The following is a 20,468-nucleotide window of genomic DNA, read 5'->3' on the forward strand; positions in this document are numbered from 1 at the left end:
GTAGAATGAGGAACATATGTCACACATTCGTCACACATCCGTGATCCGTTCACTGTATACAGCTCTGGAAAAAAATTAAGAGACCACTCCAAATGTTCAGTGTCTCTTTGTTTTACTATTTATAGGCATATGTTCGAGTAGAATGAACATTTAGATTTTATATTATAAACTACTGACAACATTTCTACCAAATTTCATTACATTATCTGTCATCCATTGAGAGCATTTTCAATAAGTAATCCAGAGATGAAGATTTAAGAAAAATCCTGACTGGTCTCTTAATTTTTTTCCGGAGCTGTAAATAACGTTTGCTGAGTACTTTTACGTTTACTAGACGATCCATTTCACCCCGTCTTCCCTGAGTACTCCCTTCCCCCCCTTCAGGTCTGCGTTACAGAATGCCTCATGTAAAAAACAAACAGAGCACTGGCATCTTTGGTGCCAAGGAGTATTCAGTTGATTAACAGGTTGAATTCAGGTAGAGAGAGAGAGACACCCTAAAGTATAATGCACTTTGAATGTTTGTCTGTTTGTATTTGTCCGTCATTTTGTCTATCAATGTCTGAGTCTGTATGTATTTGTAACTATATGTGCTTATGTTTTTTAAATTTTCCGAAATGCAAGACAAATTCCCCTTGGAGCAATAAAGGTTTATCTATCTATCTATCTATCTATCTATCTATCTATCTATCTATCTATCTATCTATCTATCTATCTATCTATCTATCTGTCTGTCTATCTGTCTGTCTGTCTGTCTGTCCGTCTATCTATCCATCCGTCTATCTATCTATCTACCCATCCATCTATCTAACGTTTAGAAGAATAGAAAATATCTGTGTGTGTAACCCATCACGGATATGTGACGCATGTTTGTCCTTCTCCAGCTGATTTGGGACTTTTCTAGGCTGATCAATACATGTCATTACTGATAGCTAACTAGTTCCTGAAGCCTGATCACTGACTGTGAAGGACACGGCATCACACACACACACATAATGAGAACACTGACATTTTAGGGGGAAGGGGATAAAGCAGAAAAAGGGGTGGGGGGGTGACATATGCCCACAAACACACTATTTTCCCACCCTGTTAATGTTCTACTGAAACACATTTTTTCCCCGAGTTGACAAAATGTTTTACTATCTTCTTCAGAAATGAATTGCATATATATGTAAGTAGCCCTGCATAACAGCAGAAACGTTTTGATGTAAAAATACACTAGCTTGATCGCTAGCAAGCAAAGGCTACATAGGTTAATGATGATGAAATTACAACCAAGTCTCTCTTTTTTTTAATAGACAACATTAAAAGGTAGCGTAGTTTGGTTTGATTTGATCATTTAAACATGTTTATGATATACTGAAAGATATACAGTCAAAAAGAACAGTGCGGATAGCCCATACCATATATGGTCATAACATTACGTTAACTCCATTCATACAAAGGAATTTAGAAAAACTAGTCTCAAAAGCTAATTTCACGTATACATGTATTATGAGTTAATATTGTTCTTAAATCAGGTGTTACTAGAATTCTCTCGAATTCGATACGACTCAAATATCTTCAATTTTTGTAAGCAAAAAATGAACTAAATTATCTGCACAGACATTACAGTTCATATATTCAAAGCTGAGCATATTTTAACATTATGACAAGGATAGACGCCAAGAGGACAAATAATGTTGTAAATGTTAAGTGCTTACCTTATGTGAAGAATGAAGTTGAGGCAAGCAAAATCAAACAAAAATTGCCGGTTTATATTTGTGTCAACGTTGAATATAACGCTGCTACCCAACGGCAAAGAACTGCTCTCAATGACTGCATAGACAATCTGAGTATTGGCTACTGGATGCAACCGGAGTGTCAATTTGTGTGTGTGTGTGTGTGCGGGTGCGTGTGTGTGTGTGATCAATTCATTGTGAGGGGGAATCCATTCACATTTTCCTCCATTTTCTATTTTGAGGGCAGTTCAACAAATAATTGATTTCAAATCAAAATAGCTATTTGGAACAATGCAATGATCACGTCTGTGCATCTGTAATGTAGAATATCTATGATGTAGCGTCTGACCTAGGGGGTGAACTGTGGTGACGCTCCCTTGCTAACCCCTCCCCTTTGAGGAGAATTTACAGAAGCTACGGTGGCCTTCAAGGACAAGAAGCTAGTTACTAAAGATGGCATCATCCACCACTGCCTCAAGTCTTTCCACAATATCATGTGATGAAGTGAAGATGTATTTATTGTTATTTATTCTATAATACTTCTTCTTCTTGGTCTTCCAACAGGTGCATTTCCCCAGGACGCCCACTATATATAAACATGTAAGGCTGGTGTCTGTTCTGTAGAAACATGGCGGTGCAACATGGCGGCCTCAGCGCACCGCTCCTATGTAGATATAAAAGGCTCATTCTAAGGTCTTGAAAAACAACCTTTTATTACCAGGTGATTACACACTCATTAGAACATACTTATGGATATTATATTCTGTTTCCATCAAGTCTGTTATGAAAAAGGCCAATTAATTATACACACTGAACCTTTAATAGCAGATAAACTGCATACAAACTAGTTCTTATCACATTTGAAGAGGGTACAAATGCACATATTAACCACATGGTGGCGCCATGCTAAACAAAGCAACATGAACCTGAAATAAACTATGGAACATTTCAACTGTAGTGTAGTAGCACTGTATCTCCACTAGATGGCTCTGAAAAACTGCTTTCAAGCCCCTGTAAAACGAAATCCACACAATCCTAACTATGTAATGTGGGGAGTTAGTTGCATGATAGTAAAGCATCTGAAAAGAGTTATGCAATATTTATCAATCCAAATTAAAAGATATTGTTATTTAAGTTTGATAAGCTTTACAGAAATACAGTCTGGCTGTTGCAAAGGAGAACATTTGATACACAGTCCTGTCAAACAGTCTAGACAGTAAAAAAAGCATTTTTATAAAATGTATGAACAGATCATTTTCAATCAGAAAAAATCACTCCAAAATAAAGAGGAATCAACAATGTGTAACCTAAGAGAGTGATTATAAAAATATCTAAATAAACCAGTTTCTAATAAGTGAACAAAAGCATTTTTGAATACAACAAAACTTTAAATTGATTAAAAATAATGAAAAATCAAAGAAATGGTTTTGAACGTTTTTCTCAAATTCAGAAATCAGGTGTTATCCTGTGTTTCTTCAGTGAGTTCTTAAATCAAATCAAATGAACACAGGAGTTCACACATCATGGTCTGATCGGTCCAGGTTTAAACACACTTGTGCTTCTTCAGGCCCTCGTTTCTTGTGTAGCTTTTCATACATTTGCCGCAACTGTACGGTTTGTGTCCTGTGTGGATTCGCTCATGCCTTAAGAGGTCAGACGATGTGTAGAACCTTTTTTCACAGTGTTGACATTGGTGTGCTTTGACTCCAGTGTGGATAAGCTCATGAGCCTGGTATGAGCTGTAGGAACTGAAGACTTTCCCACAATGCTGACAAGAGTAGATTTTTTCCTTTGTGTGGATGTTTCTGTGATTACTGTAAGAACTACTCTCGTTGAAACTCTTGCCACAGTCCTGACAGCTGTACGGCTTCTCTCCAGTGTGAATACGTTGGTGGACTTTGAGGGATCCTGATCGAGAAAAGCTTTGCCCACACTGGTCACAGCTGTACGGCTTCTCTCCAGTGTGAATACGTTGGTGGACTTTGAGGGAGTCTGATCGAGAAAAGCTTTGCCCACACTGGTCACAGCTGTACGGCTTCTCTCCAGTGTGAATACGTTGGTGGACTTTGAGGTGTTCTGAGCGAGTGAATGTTTCGCCACATTTGTCACAGCTGAAGGGCTTCTCTCCAGTGTGTATGCGTTGGTGGACTTTGAGGTGTCCTGATTGAGTGAATGTTTTCCCACATTGGTCACAGCTGTACTTCTCTCCAGTGTGAATGAGGCGGTGTGACTGCAGCCTAGATGAATGAGCAAATGTTTTACCACAGTCCTCACAGTTGTACGGCTTCTCTCCAGTGTGTATACGTTGGTGGACTTTGAGGTGTCCTGAGCGAGTGAATTTTTTGCCACACTGGTCACAGCTGAAGGGCTTCTCTCCGGTGTGGATTCTCTGATGTTTGGTTAAGGCTGACCTCAAACTGAAATCTTTCTTACACTGTTGACAGCGGTGAGGTTTAGGTTTCTTCGTTCCCTTTTGTTTCTGTAGCGACAGACAGACAGAAATACAAAGACAGAGTATGAGTGAGGCAGAGATGTGCAGTCAGGGTCAGCATTAGGGATGGGAATCGTTAGGATTTTACAACAAATGAAAAGAAGACATGGACTTAAAGGGGACATATTATGCTAAATCTCGGTTTTAAAGGTGTATTTCCAAGGTCTACTAGGAGAGGTTTTCATGGTTTATTTTTCAAAAAACCCAATAGTTTTCTACCATTTCCCATTTCTTCATCACCTTTTCTAGCCTTCTCTGCCCTCTATCTCAAAAGGTTGGTTTTGACATCTACCTTCGCAAAAATCCTAGTCTGCTCTGACTGGTCAGATCTACATGGGCGTGCATGCACCGCCCTGCTCATTTACTCTATACCTACCTATATGGGCATGGCACACACCCAGCTGTCAGTTTTGTTTACTTTTGGCCAATGCAGCATGGAGATCGATGTTACCATGTTTAGCTTCATTTCTACAGCAAATGTCAGCACACTTATCACTTCTAAACCAAAAGCTTTACAACTGAACCTTGTCAGCCAGGAGTCTGAGCTGAAAACTGTGAAAATTGCATCAAGATTTCTGGTTTCCCTGACATTATCCTCAGGTAAATACAGTTTAAATATGTCACAGTCAGTAACAGAATATGAGCTAAGTATTTATGCATAAACTCTCTAAACTTGTAACATACAACGTTTTATGTATGTCTCTACAGGTTAAACTGGGGAATGATCTAGATGGATGATCCACAATGATCTAGTGGAGTGAAAAAGCTTTGGTTGTGAAGCCATGCTGAGGTAACATGTAAATGTACTGTAACGCGGCAGGAAAGGAATGTATCATGTCAAGATCCACTGGAAAGACATTATCTTTTGTAAAAAAAAAAGTACAGAAAAAATTACAGTCAGAGCTGCAAATTATCTGACACCCTTTCAATATCTAGTAGGTAATGTATCATTTGTATTGTGATCACTCATTTATAATAAAGTTTTACTGTTACAAAATGTATTGTGTTGCTTACTGTCACCGTTTGCTTCGTGTAGTAAAGGATTACTTGAAACTCACATTTTCATAGTCAGGATGTTGGACTAGTTTTCTGACCGATGTGCATGCATTGACTTATACGTTCTTTTAATTCAACCCTTTATCTCTCTGAAGATTTTTTCTTTGAAACAGTATCATTACATTTTAAAAAGACCAAAACCATACTTAAAAATAAAGCAGTTTATTCATAGCCAGTGAAATGGAAATATAAAGTGTACATAATTCAAACAGAAGCAAAGCCATAACTTGTATGTAACTGTCCAGTTGTTGCTGGTGGGCCCTGAAGGAGACCACCTGTCCCACCCAGTGAACAGTCCTCTGATGGAACAGATAGTGTGACGGTCCTTGTGGGTCAACGCTCCGTCAGGTCACCCAGATAGCTGTAAAACATGGCACATTCAATGTTACATCATGTAGCCTACATACATCATACATCTGTAGTTATGGAAAAGCTACAAACTAATGAAAATATATTTTTTCTTCCATTATTAAATAAGAAGGCTACTAATAGATTCAGTATAGCCCTTGCTCAAGAAGCAACGAGTTCTGAGTGATACTGTGTGCTTTTTGAAATATAATGGACAGGAAACAAACAGCAGCAGAGGCAACTTACAGTATTCCTGTCTATTATAGTGTACATGACACTGGAGATGTAATAGGCCTACTGCTGCATGTACCACGACTGCTTGCATAACTACACACTGTCAACAACAAACAAATACTCTTCAGTTTCCAACACACCATACAGTTTCACCGTCGGATTTTCACACGGGCTGTCACGGACAGACTCACAGATCTAACCGTTAGCATAAAAGCTAACGGTCGCTAAAGCTAACGCTAACTACTTAACCCAGAGACATTCTCTCGTTTCAGTCGGCGTTGGTTATTATAGGAGGGATAAATTAAAGCACATTACACACATTGAACTCATAAACGGACAGATTTGTTTTTAAATAGGACTACTTACATTTCCAGAGGAGAGATGGTGTCTCTCAGTCTTCCAGGCACACAGTCTCCTCCACACTCCAGTATAACGGCAGATCACACTAACAGATTGCCAACCTTTGCTGGGCATAGCCTAACAAAAAATTAAGTAAATCCATTCAGCCCTAGTGTGCTTCGAGGCTGGGGTGTGATGGTAGCTTGAGGATGAGCTCACACTGCAGCTTGCTTCTCCTCTGTTGTTGCATTAGCAGTGGAGGCTCAGCTGTGTGTGGTTACCAACGGGGCGTCTTGATTTGCCAATCAACTACCGAGTTTCTGGTGAGCTTTCCCGTGGGAGTATAATATGTTCAGCCATTGACACTAGCGGTTGCCCGCTTGCCCGGGGCAAGTGAAAATAATGTTTGGGCAAGTTGAGATTGCTTTTTGGTTGCCCGGACGGGCAAGTGGATTTTAGAGGAGTTGTCAGTAGTCTAGGCTATTTATTCACGTGTTTTAGAGTCCGCAAAACAATTTTTTCCCCCGCTAACCCACACAAAATAGAATTGAGCAGCTGCGCGCAGCAGCCAGCAGCATCACGCTCTCTCTCTCTCTCTCTCACACACACACACACACACACACAATAGCCTGTGTGCGCGCAGTTTCGCTGTATACGTTCCGAAAGCCGGCTCTTATTAGGCTATACGGACCTGGTTCCGCTATATTCAAAACCCAGAAATCAATAGGCCTAACGTTTGAGCTTATCGATACCGCTATGGAGTCCAGGAGGGCACATAATGTAATTTTAAATATCGAGTAGAGTCGAGTCATCTTCAACTAAAGTGTTGTACCTTCGACTGAGTTGAAGAAACTCCTTCAACCTGCTTCAACTCCTGTCTCCAAAAAAAAAAAAAAACCCTTCCGCTGAGCCGCTGCAGACGTGCTCGGCACCGTCTCATCATTCATTCAAAGCAGCGGTGATCAACAAACGAGAGACTGTTTAGCAAGTCCCTAAATCCATATTAAAAACTGCAGGATAATAACTAGTTAGCTTAAAAAAAAATCGCAAACGTTCAAATGTGATGTGTTCAGGTCGGCTCAGTAAAATGATTATTAGGCAAAGGTCATCATGATGTGTTCAAATGTAACATCAAGAAAAAATTATTTTTAGTTTTTCGCGAGAAGCTTGAATGATACAGTTTGGTTGAAAAACTTGTTTTCCAGCAATATAAAATAATTAGTAGGCCTAAATATGGAATTATGACATGCTTAAAGTCCTATCCTTAGCTCTGCTCATCTTATAAGCAATTAAAGCAATAATACCTGTTCTCTTTTAACAAAATAATAGAAAAGTATCAATAAAGATTTGGTTTGTGGAGTCTTTATAATGGTATCAATGGGTGTTTCTGCAACTACGGGCATTTTTATGTCCCAGCAGTGAAATTTGGGATTTATGTTATTTATTTATTTTTTATTTGTTTGTTTATTTGACAGGGACAGTGCATATTATTAAAATTTGTCATATGATGCTTGATCAATGTAAACACAGTGTTATTATACACCATGGCTTAAATAATTATCGCAAAAATGTTTAGATTTAATGCAATTTATGAAGCATTTAATAATTGTATGGGTCCAAAAACACCACTTTTGTTGATGTCCCACATCTGTGTTCTCAATGTTGAGATACGTAAAATGAGTTAATTAAATTAAAATATGACATTATTTCAAATGCAATTGTTTAATAAACATATTATTTTACACCATATTAAAATAATTATTTTAGTTTACTGCTTATTTATATGATTTTTTCATCTTAATGTGCCTGTCCCACACATTTGAGTCCTTACCGCAACACTGAACAAATACCATAGTGAAATTTCTTTTCAAAGCCAAACAAATCTAGTTTCTATGGAAAAAGAAGTAAGTAAGTGAGCACAAGGTTGACAGGCTGGGCCACCCACACTGTCAAGTTATGCGCTGTTTTAGTGTAGACCACAGCTGTGCCCAAACTTGAAAAGGGCTGATCAACTCTTGAAGGACACGATGGACAACTCAATTCTCTTCATCTTCAGTTTATTTTATTTTAGGCAAATGGAGATGAATGGGGTCTGACCGAATAGGTGACCGAATAGGTGACCGAATAGGTTATTAACCTAGGGTACACAGAAAACAAAGTATTAATTTCAGATCGTTCCAGTACACATGTCTTAATGTAAAGAATAAATTATAATACTGTTAATTTTACTTCATAACTAAACTTATTCAGATTAATGTAACTCAAATCAACCCAAAAGGGTTAATAATTGAAGTAACAAAGTTACACCAAAGGGTCATGTTATCATTATTCTCATCATCATCATTATGATAGAGTGCCATTAACAAAACATGAGTACCAAGTACTTATATCAAATAATATATATATATATAATAATAATATTCCAACATTGCATCTCCAACTACACACAATCAAACATTTGGGAAGCATGGCTTCCAAACTGGTTATTTAGCTGTCAAGTCCATGATATGGTGGAAACTTCTACTTTACCAGTGGTGTCTTCAGTCATTGTTCATGAGCTGTGGCTGTGAGGTGTCTACAGGAGCAGGCAAGAGGGCTGACTGAGCCAGTTTCAAACATTTATCACCATGCTTCCTGCATGGGTGCACCGGTGATTGTGCTCCCTCAGGCACTTCCTTCCTCTTGCCTGGGGTTGTTTGCCCCCTGCAGGTTTGGAGTGTCAGTGTTGTGGCTCTTTCCACAGTGAAGCCGGTTTTGACGAAACACACACTAGGTGACCCTCAAAATCCAGAATAACAAAGTAAAGATCATCTTTTCTTTGGAAGTATTAATTGTGTGTCCTTACCATACAGCTTAGAAATTGTGTATTTTGGACTATATTTAAAAAATAAGTTAATATTACTGTAGTATTCATGTATATTAGTTGCCAAGAGTCAAAGCTAACATAGCAGACCTTGATAGCTCCCATGAATCTGCAATATTAGCAAAAATGTAATTTCCGCTAGGGTTGCCGGACGGGTCCCGGGATTTCGGGATTCCCGCGAAATGAGTCAGTCCGGGAGTACCGGAAATTGGCCACGGGACCCGTCCTCCCGTTTTTTAATTCTTTTAATTCATTAATAGTGGCCTTTACTAATAAAATATACTCTCTCCATCATGGCCTTTTCATAAGGGAGGCTTTTGACGTGTCTGGTAATACATTTTCAATGACATGCGAGTGGAGAGAGACGCACTACCGTTCTACAGACGTGGCGACAAGCGGCCGCACTAAACTGTTGTTACGTCTGTAACGCAGCTATTGACATGCGAGTGGAGAGAGAAGAGTCCGCAGTTCTACAGACGGAGCGACAAGCGGCCGCACAGCTAAACTGTCACGTCTGTGCTCCTCTCTCTCTCTCACACACACACACACACACACGCGCTGGCAGCTAGGGCTGGCCCGAATTATTCGAATATTCGAATACTCGTTCGGAAAATTAGTATTCGGAGCTTAAATTAGTATTCGGAGCTTTGTTTTTTTTTTTTGTTTTTTTCCCAACATTTTTTTTGTTGCAAGAAGCTAGTACTGCAATATAATGTCATCAAATAATTTTATATTTGGATATAAAAGTTAGTAATATTGTAGTAGTAGTAGTAGTAGTATTGCTCATTTAGGAGGATATTACATCATTAAGTGTCATAGCGCATCCATTACTTCACCTCCGAGCGCGTAAATCTTCAACAAAATATGCAGATACTGTCGAAATCGGTTCCAGGGAGTATATAGGGATTATTAACGTTTTTTTAATTTCAATTTCTTTTTTTTTTTCTTTTTTATGTTGTTTTTGATGGTGTGTTTTTCTGGAACGAATATTCGAATATTCGCTCGGAAAAACCAACAAATATTCGAAGCCTGAAAAATGGCATTCGGGCCAGCCCTACTGGCAGCCTGGCACAGCTGAACAGTGTTTTACTTTTCTCTCCTCAATGAGATGGTGATATTCACCATTCTTCTGTATTCAAGTCAAGATTGTATGATGAACATAAAGCAGCCTGTTTCTTTTGCTGCTTTCTCTTGTAGCGACATGAATCTAATGAGATGAAACAGCTGGAGCATCGCTGTTCGCCCCGTTCCTTCCACCAAACACTAAAGTGAAACCTAGACCTAATCCACAAAGTAGACATTTAAACCAAACCAAACTGAATAACTAATCCACTTATTAACTAAACAAATGTTAACAATATGAGTAGATATTTAACAGCAGCGACACAGGGTTGTAAACAAAAGTTGTTTCCATGGTTACTTACCGCACGGCGTTTCCTCGCGGAGCCTCCTATCTCCACCGGTCCATGTCGAGTGGACCGGTGGAGTCTGAAAACGCCTTTAGATGACTTAACTTTTAATGCCCTTAGTTCATTCTAGAGCTAGCATCCAGTCTGCCCTGGGCTTATGAGGCTATAACGTGCCCAATAAACCACTCGGAAGAGTACGTGGGTACAAAATAAAGTATTAAAAAGGCACTTCCGGTTTAATGGGAATTCCCGGGATCTCCCGGGAGGAGGCTCTTTTTTCCCGGGAATTGAAAAGGGTCAATTCCGGGAATTTTCGGCAACCCTAATTTCCGCAACATGTCTTTACCGGTAGAGACAAATTAATTTTTTATTATTTTATTTTATCAGTGATTACAACTATGCACAAAGCTTTTTGAAAACTAATTCAAATGTCTTAATGTTATAAAAATTAAAAAAGGAAAAATATATGATATTAACATTATTGTAATGTTGCGGTATGGACATTGAGGAACAAACACATAAGAACAAGTGATGAAAACGATAACAAAATAAACATGTTTCCAGATTAAATTATTAACGACTATATGCAATGCTGTGTACCTGTTCATATATATTACTGACCCTGATGGTTAAAATTCAAATTCATAGAAGTTGATTTTTTAAATTTGGGAGAGTCAAAAGTGACCAAAAGAAAATGTGGAATTGATTAACACAAATCTGTTTTTTTATATAAAAAAAATACTGGTATTGATACAAATGAATGAATAATGGTAAAACTAAATACAATTCCAAAAGGCTCAAGAGGTTCACAGACTCCGTCCCTATGTATGCATAGATCAGGTAATTTTTTCTCGAGTCCTGTCTGAAGTGGATGTTGTGTGCTAGTAGGGTTGCAAAGGGGTGGAAACTTTCCAGAAACTTTCCACAAGAATTTTCGTGCTGAAATTTTGGGGATATTCTAAATTGGGAACTATATGAATAATCTAAATGGCGGTAAATGAAATGATCTGACATCTGGTTAAGAGGAATATTGTTTGGCTAATAGTAGTCTGGCATGACCACTTCCGCCAGCGTCTATTCGCTTGCGTCGAAAAGCTACGCAGCCCCCGGTTGCTGGCTTTCCCCTATTGTGATCCCCCTCAAATTCGGAAACAATTCGCTCAGTCAACCCGTGTGCTTATGTGCAGCGCTCTCTCTCACACACACACACACACACACACACACACACACACACACAGGGTGTGAGAAGTCACATTACTGTAGACAGATATAAAGTGTGGCGATACTTCGGGATAATAATATTGGCGGCGGCGGTCCGGGATGCATCCTAGCTTAGCCTAGCTGTCCAACTTCATTGTACAACTACCCCCGGGCAGAAATACCCTCATAAACTCTGGAAAATGAAGCGTGGGGGTTTGAATTGAGCACCGGACCTTATAACCAGCTAGATTAAGATCCGCCGTTCCCTTTCTTTGGTGAATTAGGGACTATGCAGCGGTGTTTTAGCGACGGGGAAAGATTCCAACGGCTTCCACTATCACCTAGCAACTCTTACGGCTACTTGCTGCAGTTGGTGTAGCGCTCACAACGTCAAAACCCTGTTCTGCCTGTAAACAGACGGACTACGGCTCTGACTACAGCGATAGGAGGTGGTGACATAAGTTCTCGAATGCTAAAAATTCTACTCGACCGCCGTAGCCGTCCTCTCAACCGCCGATGATAATGTTACCAGAGATAACACTACGTGGGTGGCTAGTTAACTCCGGTTAAGTTATCCCGTGAGCTCCTCGGGGGCTAAAGTGTATGGTGTCTTGACATGCTGGTTAGAAAGCAACACACTATGTATATTCCTTTTGTCTTTAATAGTTTTTGTGTGGCGTTTGCGGGTTTAGCCATTTCTCTGACAGTCTCTGGACGTAAAGACGTTCCATCAAAATAAGTCCCCCCCCGGCACTATTTTGCAGGACACCGCTGCTGCTTCCCGGGGTTAGCCCCGCCCTAGATGATTGTGATTGGTTTAAACAAATACAAACAGGCTAGCCCAGTTTCCCCGGTTTCCCCACCCGAATAGACGGCTCTAAACAGAGTGCTTCCAGACCCTACTACTTGCTGTAGTTTGGTCTGGCTTTGCGAGACTAGGCTAATAGTGACTCTCATCCTGGATGTTTGTGTGAGTGCATGTGATTGTATTTAATTTTTTATTATTATTTATTCATTTTTAGAATTAAATTGTTAACGCAGGGTGATTAATTTCTTGAATTAATGTAAACATTTTTTTTAACAAAATAATGCGCAGAATGATCCGCCCTGTGCATCCCAACCACTCTGCACTACAGTCGCTCTAGCATTTTGGCACTGCGCGCGGCCATGCTGTGTCGTGGGCAGCAGTTGATGTCCAAAGCAACAGGAGGGGCAACGTTGTCAGTTCACTGCACAAGAGGACACAAATGTCTGCAGTTTGAGGTGTGTGTTAGGGGTGTGCACGTGTACACGTGTAACCGTTTAGTAAATTATAACCGTCTACGAAAAATCAATAAACGAAAACCGTTTTTAATTTTTTTATTATCCAATTTTAATTGTTCTTTTTTTTTAAGTTTTTAAATATGTTCTGGAGACACGCATCTATTGATTTTACATCACTAATCACTAATAAACTAATTGGGGAGGATAAAAGCTAGTCTGCCGAATCTCTCTGTCCCTCAGCGTGTGTGTGTGTGTATCGGCGCACACACACACACACACACACACATTGGGAGTCGCCGTGCTCGGGCTCGAGTCACAGCCACGGACGAGTGATGAAAGATAACCTAAAGATTAAAGTTACCCGGTTGACGTGAACTACGCACGTAAGTAGCCCAAACTTTATAACACCTGTTCAACCTGCATAAACGTGGACATGTAGAAAGCGATAGGCTATATTAATCAAGAAATTAATGAAGGGCGATAATGACGGCGAAACCATGACAGGCGAACGTGTATGTGTGTGTCTACCATGGACCTATTATAAGAGGTTTGTAAACGAGCGTAGTTCATGTCAACTGTGTGTTCAAAGGCGAACAAATGCGTATGTGTGTGTGCGTGTGCGCCTACAAGGCGGTGGCCGCACGAGGACAATGACGTCATGGTTAACCATGTACACGAAAAAAATTCCGTCTTGTACACAGTTAGACATTTTTGTAAACGTTCACACCCCTAGTGTGTGTGATTAATAAGTGATATCAACATAACGTCGGCTTTCTGGCACAACAGTCCTCCAGAACATGGGCACGCTAGCAGCAATCAAGTTGTAAAATTGTATTCAGGAATGCAAAACCTATGGATTCACCAAATAAATGCCATTATACAGCCTATATTTGCTATAAGACATAGCAAAGAGACAGCCACATTGAATTATGGTGTGGCAGACCTACGTTTGAGTTTGATTATAATTTATTTTCAGTATTAACACCATCATTTGGATTTTCAATAAGTTAAAAAAATATTTCAAATGTATATATCCACCTTCTGTCATTTATCTTTCCGTTCCTACATCAACATACAGAGAAAATTTGATTTTTTTTCTGGCATATTTTGAATGGTGGAATTAAAGGTGGGGTATGTGATTTCTGATTGGTCAAAATTAACATGAGTTGTACACTTTGACCAATCAGAGCGAGGCTCCGATTCTTAAAAAAAAAAAAAAAAAAAAAAAAAAAAAAAAGATTTTCTGTTCTTATTGGCTGCTGGGACTTTCAACTGTTCAAATCTCTATTCCAACTGCTATTTTCTCCCCAAATTCTCCACCCCAGCTTTAATCGTTATTAAAAATGTTAACCGTTGGACAGCCCTATTTATTTTAAATGTCGTTGTGTATTGACTTCTGTGTTGTTTGTCCTTAAAACCTGTTTATTATATTATATATTTTTTTTAATTTTGTGATAATAATATTGATACTCTTTTATTGGTTTTGGCATGCTTTTAATTTGTTGCTGAATTGTTGCCTAATGTTTGCATGATACGCTACACACCTACATACTTTTTTGTTGGCCAGTTGGTTTCTGTTATCATATTCACTTTTTTTGTTGTCTTTCTCTCGTTTTTATAGGCCCATTTGCTTGTTTCTCTAGCGAGATCTGGCAACCCTGCAAACCACAGCGACGCAAGCAAGCCGCCATTACAGGGCATTTTTGTAGCGTGCAGCTGGTTAACTCATTCATTTCCTCTGCTCAAATGTCGCTCCAAAAACACATGATTTGATTCAGTTTCAGTAAAAAGAACTATAATGGAAAAATATTGGGGGCGGCAGTGGCGAAGTGGGTAGGGAGTTCGCCTCTGGTGTGCAGGGTCGGAGGTTCGATCCCCTGTCTCCCCGCCACATGTCGAAGTGTCCCTGGGCAAGACACTGAACCCCGAATTGCTCCCGATAGTTAGCCTACCCTGCGTGGTAGCTGCTGCTATCGGTGTATGAATGTGTGTGTGACTGGGTGAATGTGTACAAAAACAATGTAACGCGCTTTGGGTCTGTGATAAACGGAGATATAGCGCTATACAAGTCCATTTACCATACCATTTACCAATGAGTTTTGTTCATATAACCCGATATCGTAGACAGACAGTAATGTGCGTCAGTGGGATTACGATCCGTACAGACAGTAATACGACACCCTTTGTCCTTAGACCCGCGAGGCTGAGGAACAACTCCCCCATAAAGAAACGCTTTTAACGGGTAAAAACAGAAGAAACGTCATAATATCACCATAGTAACATAAACTGTATAGTCACCGTTTGTGGAGAACTCATGATTCTTCCTCGTTGGCAGCAGATAGTGACCAGAGACGATGTGTGTGTGTGTGTGTGTGTCGAGCTCTGAGACGTTTGGTCAGACAAGACACGCCTCTTCATGACGTCAGGCAATAGTGTGGGAGAAGGGGGAGGGGAATCTAGAATCCTGAAATGTATTATTATTATATCCGGGGGTGCTGCTGTAAATAGGAAGAGGTTCAGTAATGTCTAACACAGAAGTAGGCCTACTGGTCATTATGAGCAATTGATAAGCACGACCTAAGACTTTAATTTAAAACAATGTGATTAGAATGACAACGTATCCTTATACAAAGGCCTATAGATAAAAATAAAACAAAATAACTCATGCATTTTAATGGTGTAGGTTGTGATTAAACCTTGGTTTGGGACACATTTTAAATGGGCGGGGGGGGGGGGGGGGCGGCGTCTGGGGGTTTTGAGCATTCAACACTTTATTTCCTGCATTCTGATGAATTGGTATGCACCAAATTTATGTAAAGTAATTGAAAACATTTAGGTTCCCGGTGACAAAAATAGAATAGAATACAATGCAGTAATATCAGGCATTCTGTATTGCTTTAAAAAAAAGGGGGTTATTATTCATGTCTATCATTGAGAATGTAGTGGCTGGTGGTATTTACTAGCCTGCAAACTTCAAATATTTAAAAATAATACAGTGCAAAATGAGGTTATAATCCTCATTTTGCTTCCTTTATACTAGTGGTGACTGAGTGTGCAGTGGAGAGATGAATGCAGACAGATATAGAGGGAGGAAGAGATAGCTTTATTTCATAATTTAGCTTTCAGATTTGTGAGAGTGATCATCGCTGACTTTAGACTGACTTGCACTGTCTGCTCCATGAGGCTCGAGCCCATCAGCTGAGCGAACAGCTGTCCGACACGGAGATGAAAAGTTAAGGTGGAGCAACCAAATATAAATGAACAAATATTGTACTAAACTGTAACACAAGTAATAAGCTGTGGAATTGAATTTGCATCGGTAGCCTACAGTAGTCCACATTCCACTACCATTAACTGACAAGAGACATTTATATTTGTTTATGACCCACTTTACTGGCGTCAATATAGTCAGAAACTTAAGTATGACCGATCAAAACAATTATTTCCCCAAAAAAAGAGTCAGTCTAAAGTCACATCCAACGCCCATACACATGACAAATAAACATTGAATCTCTTCTGTATCTTTCTGCTCTGGTGAAGTGCTGCCACCTGCAGGCTGCTTCCTGTCACTGTTAAATCCTGTGAAAGAGATGGAGACTGAATGCAGAGTTCAGATCAAATTACAGGAGTTTGAAAACGCTGCTATCTTAGAATAAACATAAAGACAGGCAACACAATAAATAACGTTTCATTTAATTGACACTAACCTGGTTAAATAAAGGATATAATAATATTAATACATTTCAGGATTCTAGAGTCCCCTCCCCCTTCTTCTTCCACTCTACTTCTTGACGTCATGAAGAAAACATGTACTTCTCCAGTGTAAGCTATACTCCAGTCAAAGGAGGACTCTCCAGGAAACTTGGATCAGATGGAGAATCAGTTTCTAAGTGACCTCCAAAAAATCGCTTTATTAATCCTGTCTATTATTATAATTGTTATTATTAATACGTGCATGCTTCTGAATCTGGATTATTTGGTGAAGACAAAGCCATTGGTGGATTACCTTCACAACACTATCTATGGACTATACATAATGATTTAGGGCTAAATAACAAACAGTGTGGGGCAGCAATACGCCATAGCTGCGTCAAGTCTGCCTAAACCAAAGAAGAAGAAGAAGTCAGGAAGAGGCGTGTCCTGTCTGACAAAACGTTTCAGAGCTCCACACCTTTATTATACTATCTATGCTCCACACACGCACGCACACACACACACAGTCACACACACACACACAAACACACACTAATTATGAGAACACTGACATTTTAGGGGGAAGGGGCTAAAGCAGAAAAAGGGGGGGGGGAGTGAAATAACAAACTGAAACACATTTTTTTTCCTCAGTTGACCAATGATTTCACATTTCTTTTTCAGAAATTAATTGCATATATGTAAGCATCCCTGCATTTAATGTAAAATACACTAGATTGATTGCTAGCAAGCACAGGCTACATATGTTAATGTTGATTAAATCACAACCAAGTCTTTTTTTAATAGACAACATAAAAAGGCAGTGTTGTTAGTTTTCTATTTTAAGGCAGTTCAGCGAATAATTGATTTCAAATCAAAATCGCTATTTGGAACAATGCAATTATCACGTCTGTGTGTCTGTAATGTAGGATATCTATGATGTAGCGTCTGGTGACGCTCCCTTGTTAACCCCTCCCCTTTTGTGGAGAATTTACAGAAGCTAAGGTGGCCTAAAAGGACAAGAAGCTAGTTACTAAAGATGGCATCATCCACCACTGCCTCAAGTCTTTCCACAATATCATGTGATGAAGTGAAGATGTATTTTTTGTTATTAATTCTATAATACTTCTTCTTCTTGGTCTTCCAACAGGTGCATTTCCCCAGGACGCCCACTATACAGTATATAAAAACAATGTAAGGCTGGTGTCTGTTCTGTAGAAACATGGCGGTGCAACATGGCGGCCTCAGCGCACCGCTCCTATGTAGATATAAAAAAGGCTCATTCTAAGGTCTTGAAAAACAAACTTTTATTACCAGGTGATTATACACTCATTAGAACATACATATGGATATTATATTCTATTTCCATCAAGTCTGTTATGAAAAAGGCCAATGAATTCTACACACTGAACCTTTAATAGCTAAATAAACTGCATACAAACTAGTTCTTATCACATTTGAAGAGGCTACAAATCCATATACATTCACATATTAACCACATGGTGGCGCCATGCTAAACAAAGCAACATGAACCTGAAATAAACTCTGGAACATTTCAACTGTAGTAAAGTAGCACTGTATCTCCACTAGATGGCTCTGAAAAACTGCTTTCAAGCCCCTGTAAACCGAAATACACAGAATCCTAACTATGTAATGTGGGGAGTTAGTTGCATGATAGTAAAGCATCTGAAAAGAGTTATGCAAATGTATCAATCCAAATTGTCAGGCTGTTGCGAAGGAGAACGTTTATGCATTGTTAACGTATAGCCCGATGGCCCGGGGCCAGTAAAATCATATGCAGGGCTAGTTGATTGGCCAGTCACTGTCCCGCCCGGGCCAGTGACTGGCCAATCACAGTTCAGTATCTTTTTGTAGACTACATCATGGTTCATTGAAATGCGCGTTGAGAGTCGTAATGAAAGCAGTGTTTATTTAGGCTAAGACTCAATATAATAAACCTAATATAAAATATATTTTCTAATGAAAGGCCAGTGGACAACCGATGCGTGGGCGTTTTGACAGGCGGAGCAACAAGCGGGTGCACTCTCGCTCCGTTGGCAGAGCTGCCTACCGTCTGCCTGCGAGTCGACAAATCAATCGACTTGCTTTGCCCCCTTTCTTTCTTCCCACAGCAGAGGTTGAGGTGCAGAAAATGATAACTGCGCTTTTCCTTTATCTGCCGCCGTAATGTTACAGTATTTGCATCCAAGCCCCAATGGTAATACAAATGAGAGGCGTTATTTAAACGCTGTGAATGCGTCTCCGGTGATTGTGTCGGTTGTAGACAGAAACAAACGGAGGGACTCCGCTCACTGTACAGTTCCTATAGTCGCGCAGTTTGGCACTGTGTTTTCAGGCTCGAGACATTCAATCAGATCGCGGAAGTCTTTCCCATTGATATCGCTAACGGGGAGAATATCCCTGGTTATTATTTTAGCCACAAACCACAGTTCATCTGCGCGGCGGCTCACTCGCTGGCGAGATCACACGGTGAAACGCTGCTGTGATCGGACGAAAGCATTGTGTGTTTCTAAGGTGATTTAACGTCATAGTCTTAGACAAGCGTTTAACTTATGTTGCATATTTTGCACTGCATTGTTTTTTATCAATAGTTTGAAAAAATGGTCCCACACCGGACTCTTATGTGAAGCTGACACTTCATGGAGAAGTGACACTCCTGCAGCGCGCTCACGACCAGACGTGAACTCACATAGCCTACACCAGTGGTGTCAAACATACGGTCCGCGGGCCGGAGATGATTTAAACCGGCCCGCGACTTGTAGAGCACACATTTATGAGCATTTCAAAAAAAAAGTAAGTCTCTAGCCCATTCCTGTGAGGAGATATGAATGTTTAAAGAAATAACCAAAATGCTCACTCCAGCCGCTAGGGGGCAGCCAAAATTTAAAAAAGCACATTTTAGCAACGTGGGAAATGGTAAATGGCAATCTTGCTTCACCGCTATTAATGTTTCCTCCAGTGCTTTATGGCAAAGTAAAAACCAAAAATAAAAAAAACATTTTTAGTGCTGAACAATTAATGTACTAGCAAGCGCGATGTGTCCGCGGCTCTGCACGCGCGAAACGAGCAGGAGCATGCGAGTGTAGGCCTACAAGATTTATTTCCTAATTTTCCATGCTGCTTTATTTTTATGTTTTAAATTGGGAAAAACGAATTCCAAAACAACCAATAACCTCTGTATTTAAAAATAAATCAAAACAGTAGAAGTTGCACTTTTATTTAATTGTATTTTGTACTGTCTGCATGTTTGCACAAAATGTGTCCCTGTACATATAGTAAACAAAATTGGACAACTGTAAGGTCAGTGCCTGTTGTATTTGTGTATTCAAATAAACAGTTGTTTATTTCATTAGTGCGTATATTGGCATCTTTGAGCAAAATACCCCCAAAATTTTTGCTGCGGCGCTGCACGCCGCACCTCCTATTCCCATGGCCAGCAGCAACCTTTACTAAGACATTTCCTGGGGGGTACAGAGATCCCTTGTGATCCATGATAATGTAGGTTACAAATGTAGGCTGAGTGATAAAGCATATTACTGAAAAACAAAGCTAGAGATTTGGAGTTGACATATGTACGTTATTTTGCCATTATTTTACTGGTCCGGCCCACTTGAGATCAGAGAGGCTGTATGTGGCCCTCGAACCAAAAATGAGTTTGACACCCCTGGCCTACACGGTGAAATCTCCCATTAAAAAAACGGCATAACCCACTGATTTTCGGATTTCTATTTTATCTTTAAAGTCAACTTGAGCGCAAGTGGAAAACCGGTCATTCGGTCGACAAATTCACATCCCTAATGCATATAGAGAAAGTAATAAAAACAGCCTACCAC

At 39.8% G+C, this 20,468-nt stretch overlaps 1 protein-coding gene across 1 annotated transcript; it reads right to left on the minus strand.

Annotated features, from left to right (window-relative positions):
- Positions 1-3,264: 3,264 nt before the first annotated feature.
- LOC307264990 (uncharacterized protein) lies at positions 3,265-15,265 on the minus strand (the record flags this gene model as incomplete). The annotated part of the gene is made up of 2 exons (XM_080046559.1): positions 15,223-15,265; positions 3,265-4,200 (listed from the first exon to the last, which is right to left on the minus strand). The coding sequence occupies exons 1-2, from the start codon at positions 15,238-15,240 to the stop codon at positions 3,265-3,267; spliced, it is 954 nt and encodes a 317-aa protein (XP_079902685.1). The 5' UTR covers positions 15,241-15,265.
- Between the last annotated feature and the right edge of the window lie 5,203 nt (positions 15,266-20,468).

The sequence above is a fragment of the Ammodytes marinus genome, assembly GCF_949987685.1.
Source record: "Ammodytes marinus genome assembly, chromosome: 18".
Lineage (NCBI taxonomy): Eukaryota > Metazoa > Chordata > Actinopteri > Uranoscopiformes > Ammodytidae > Ammodytes > Ammodytes marinus.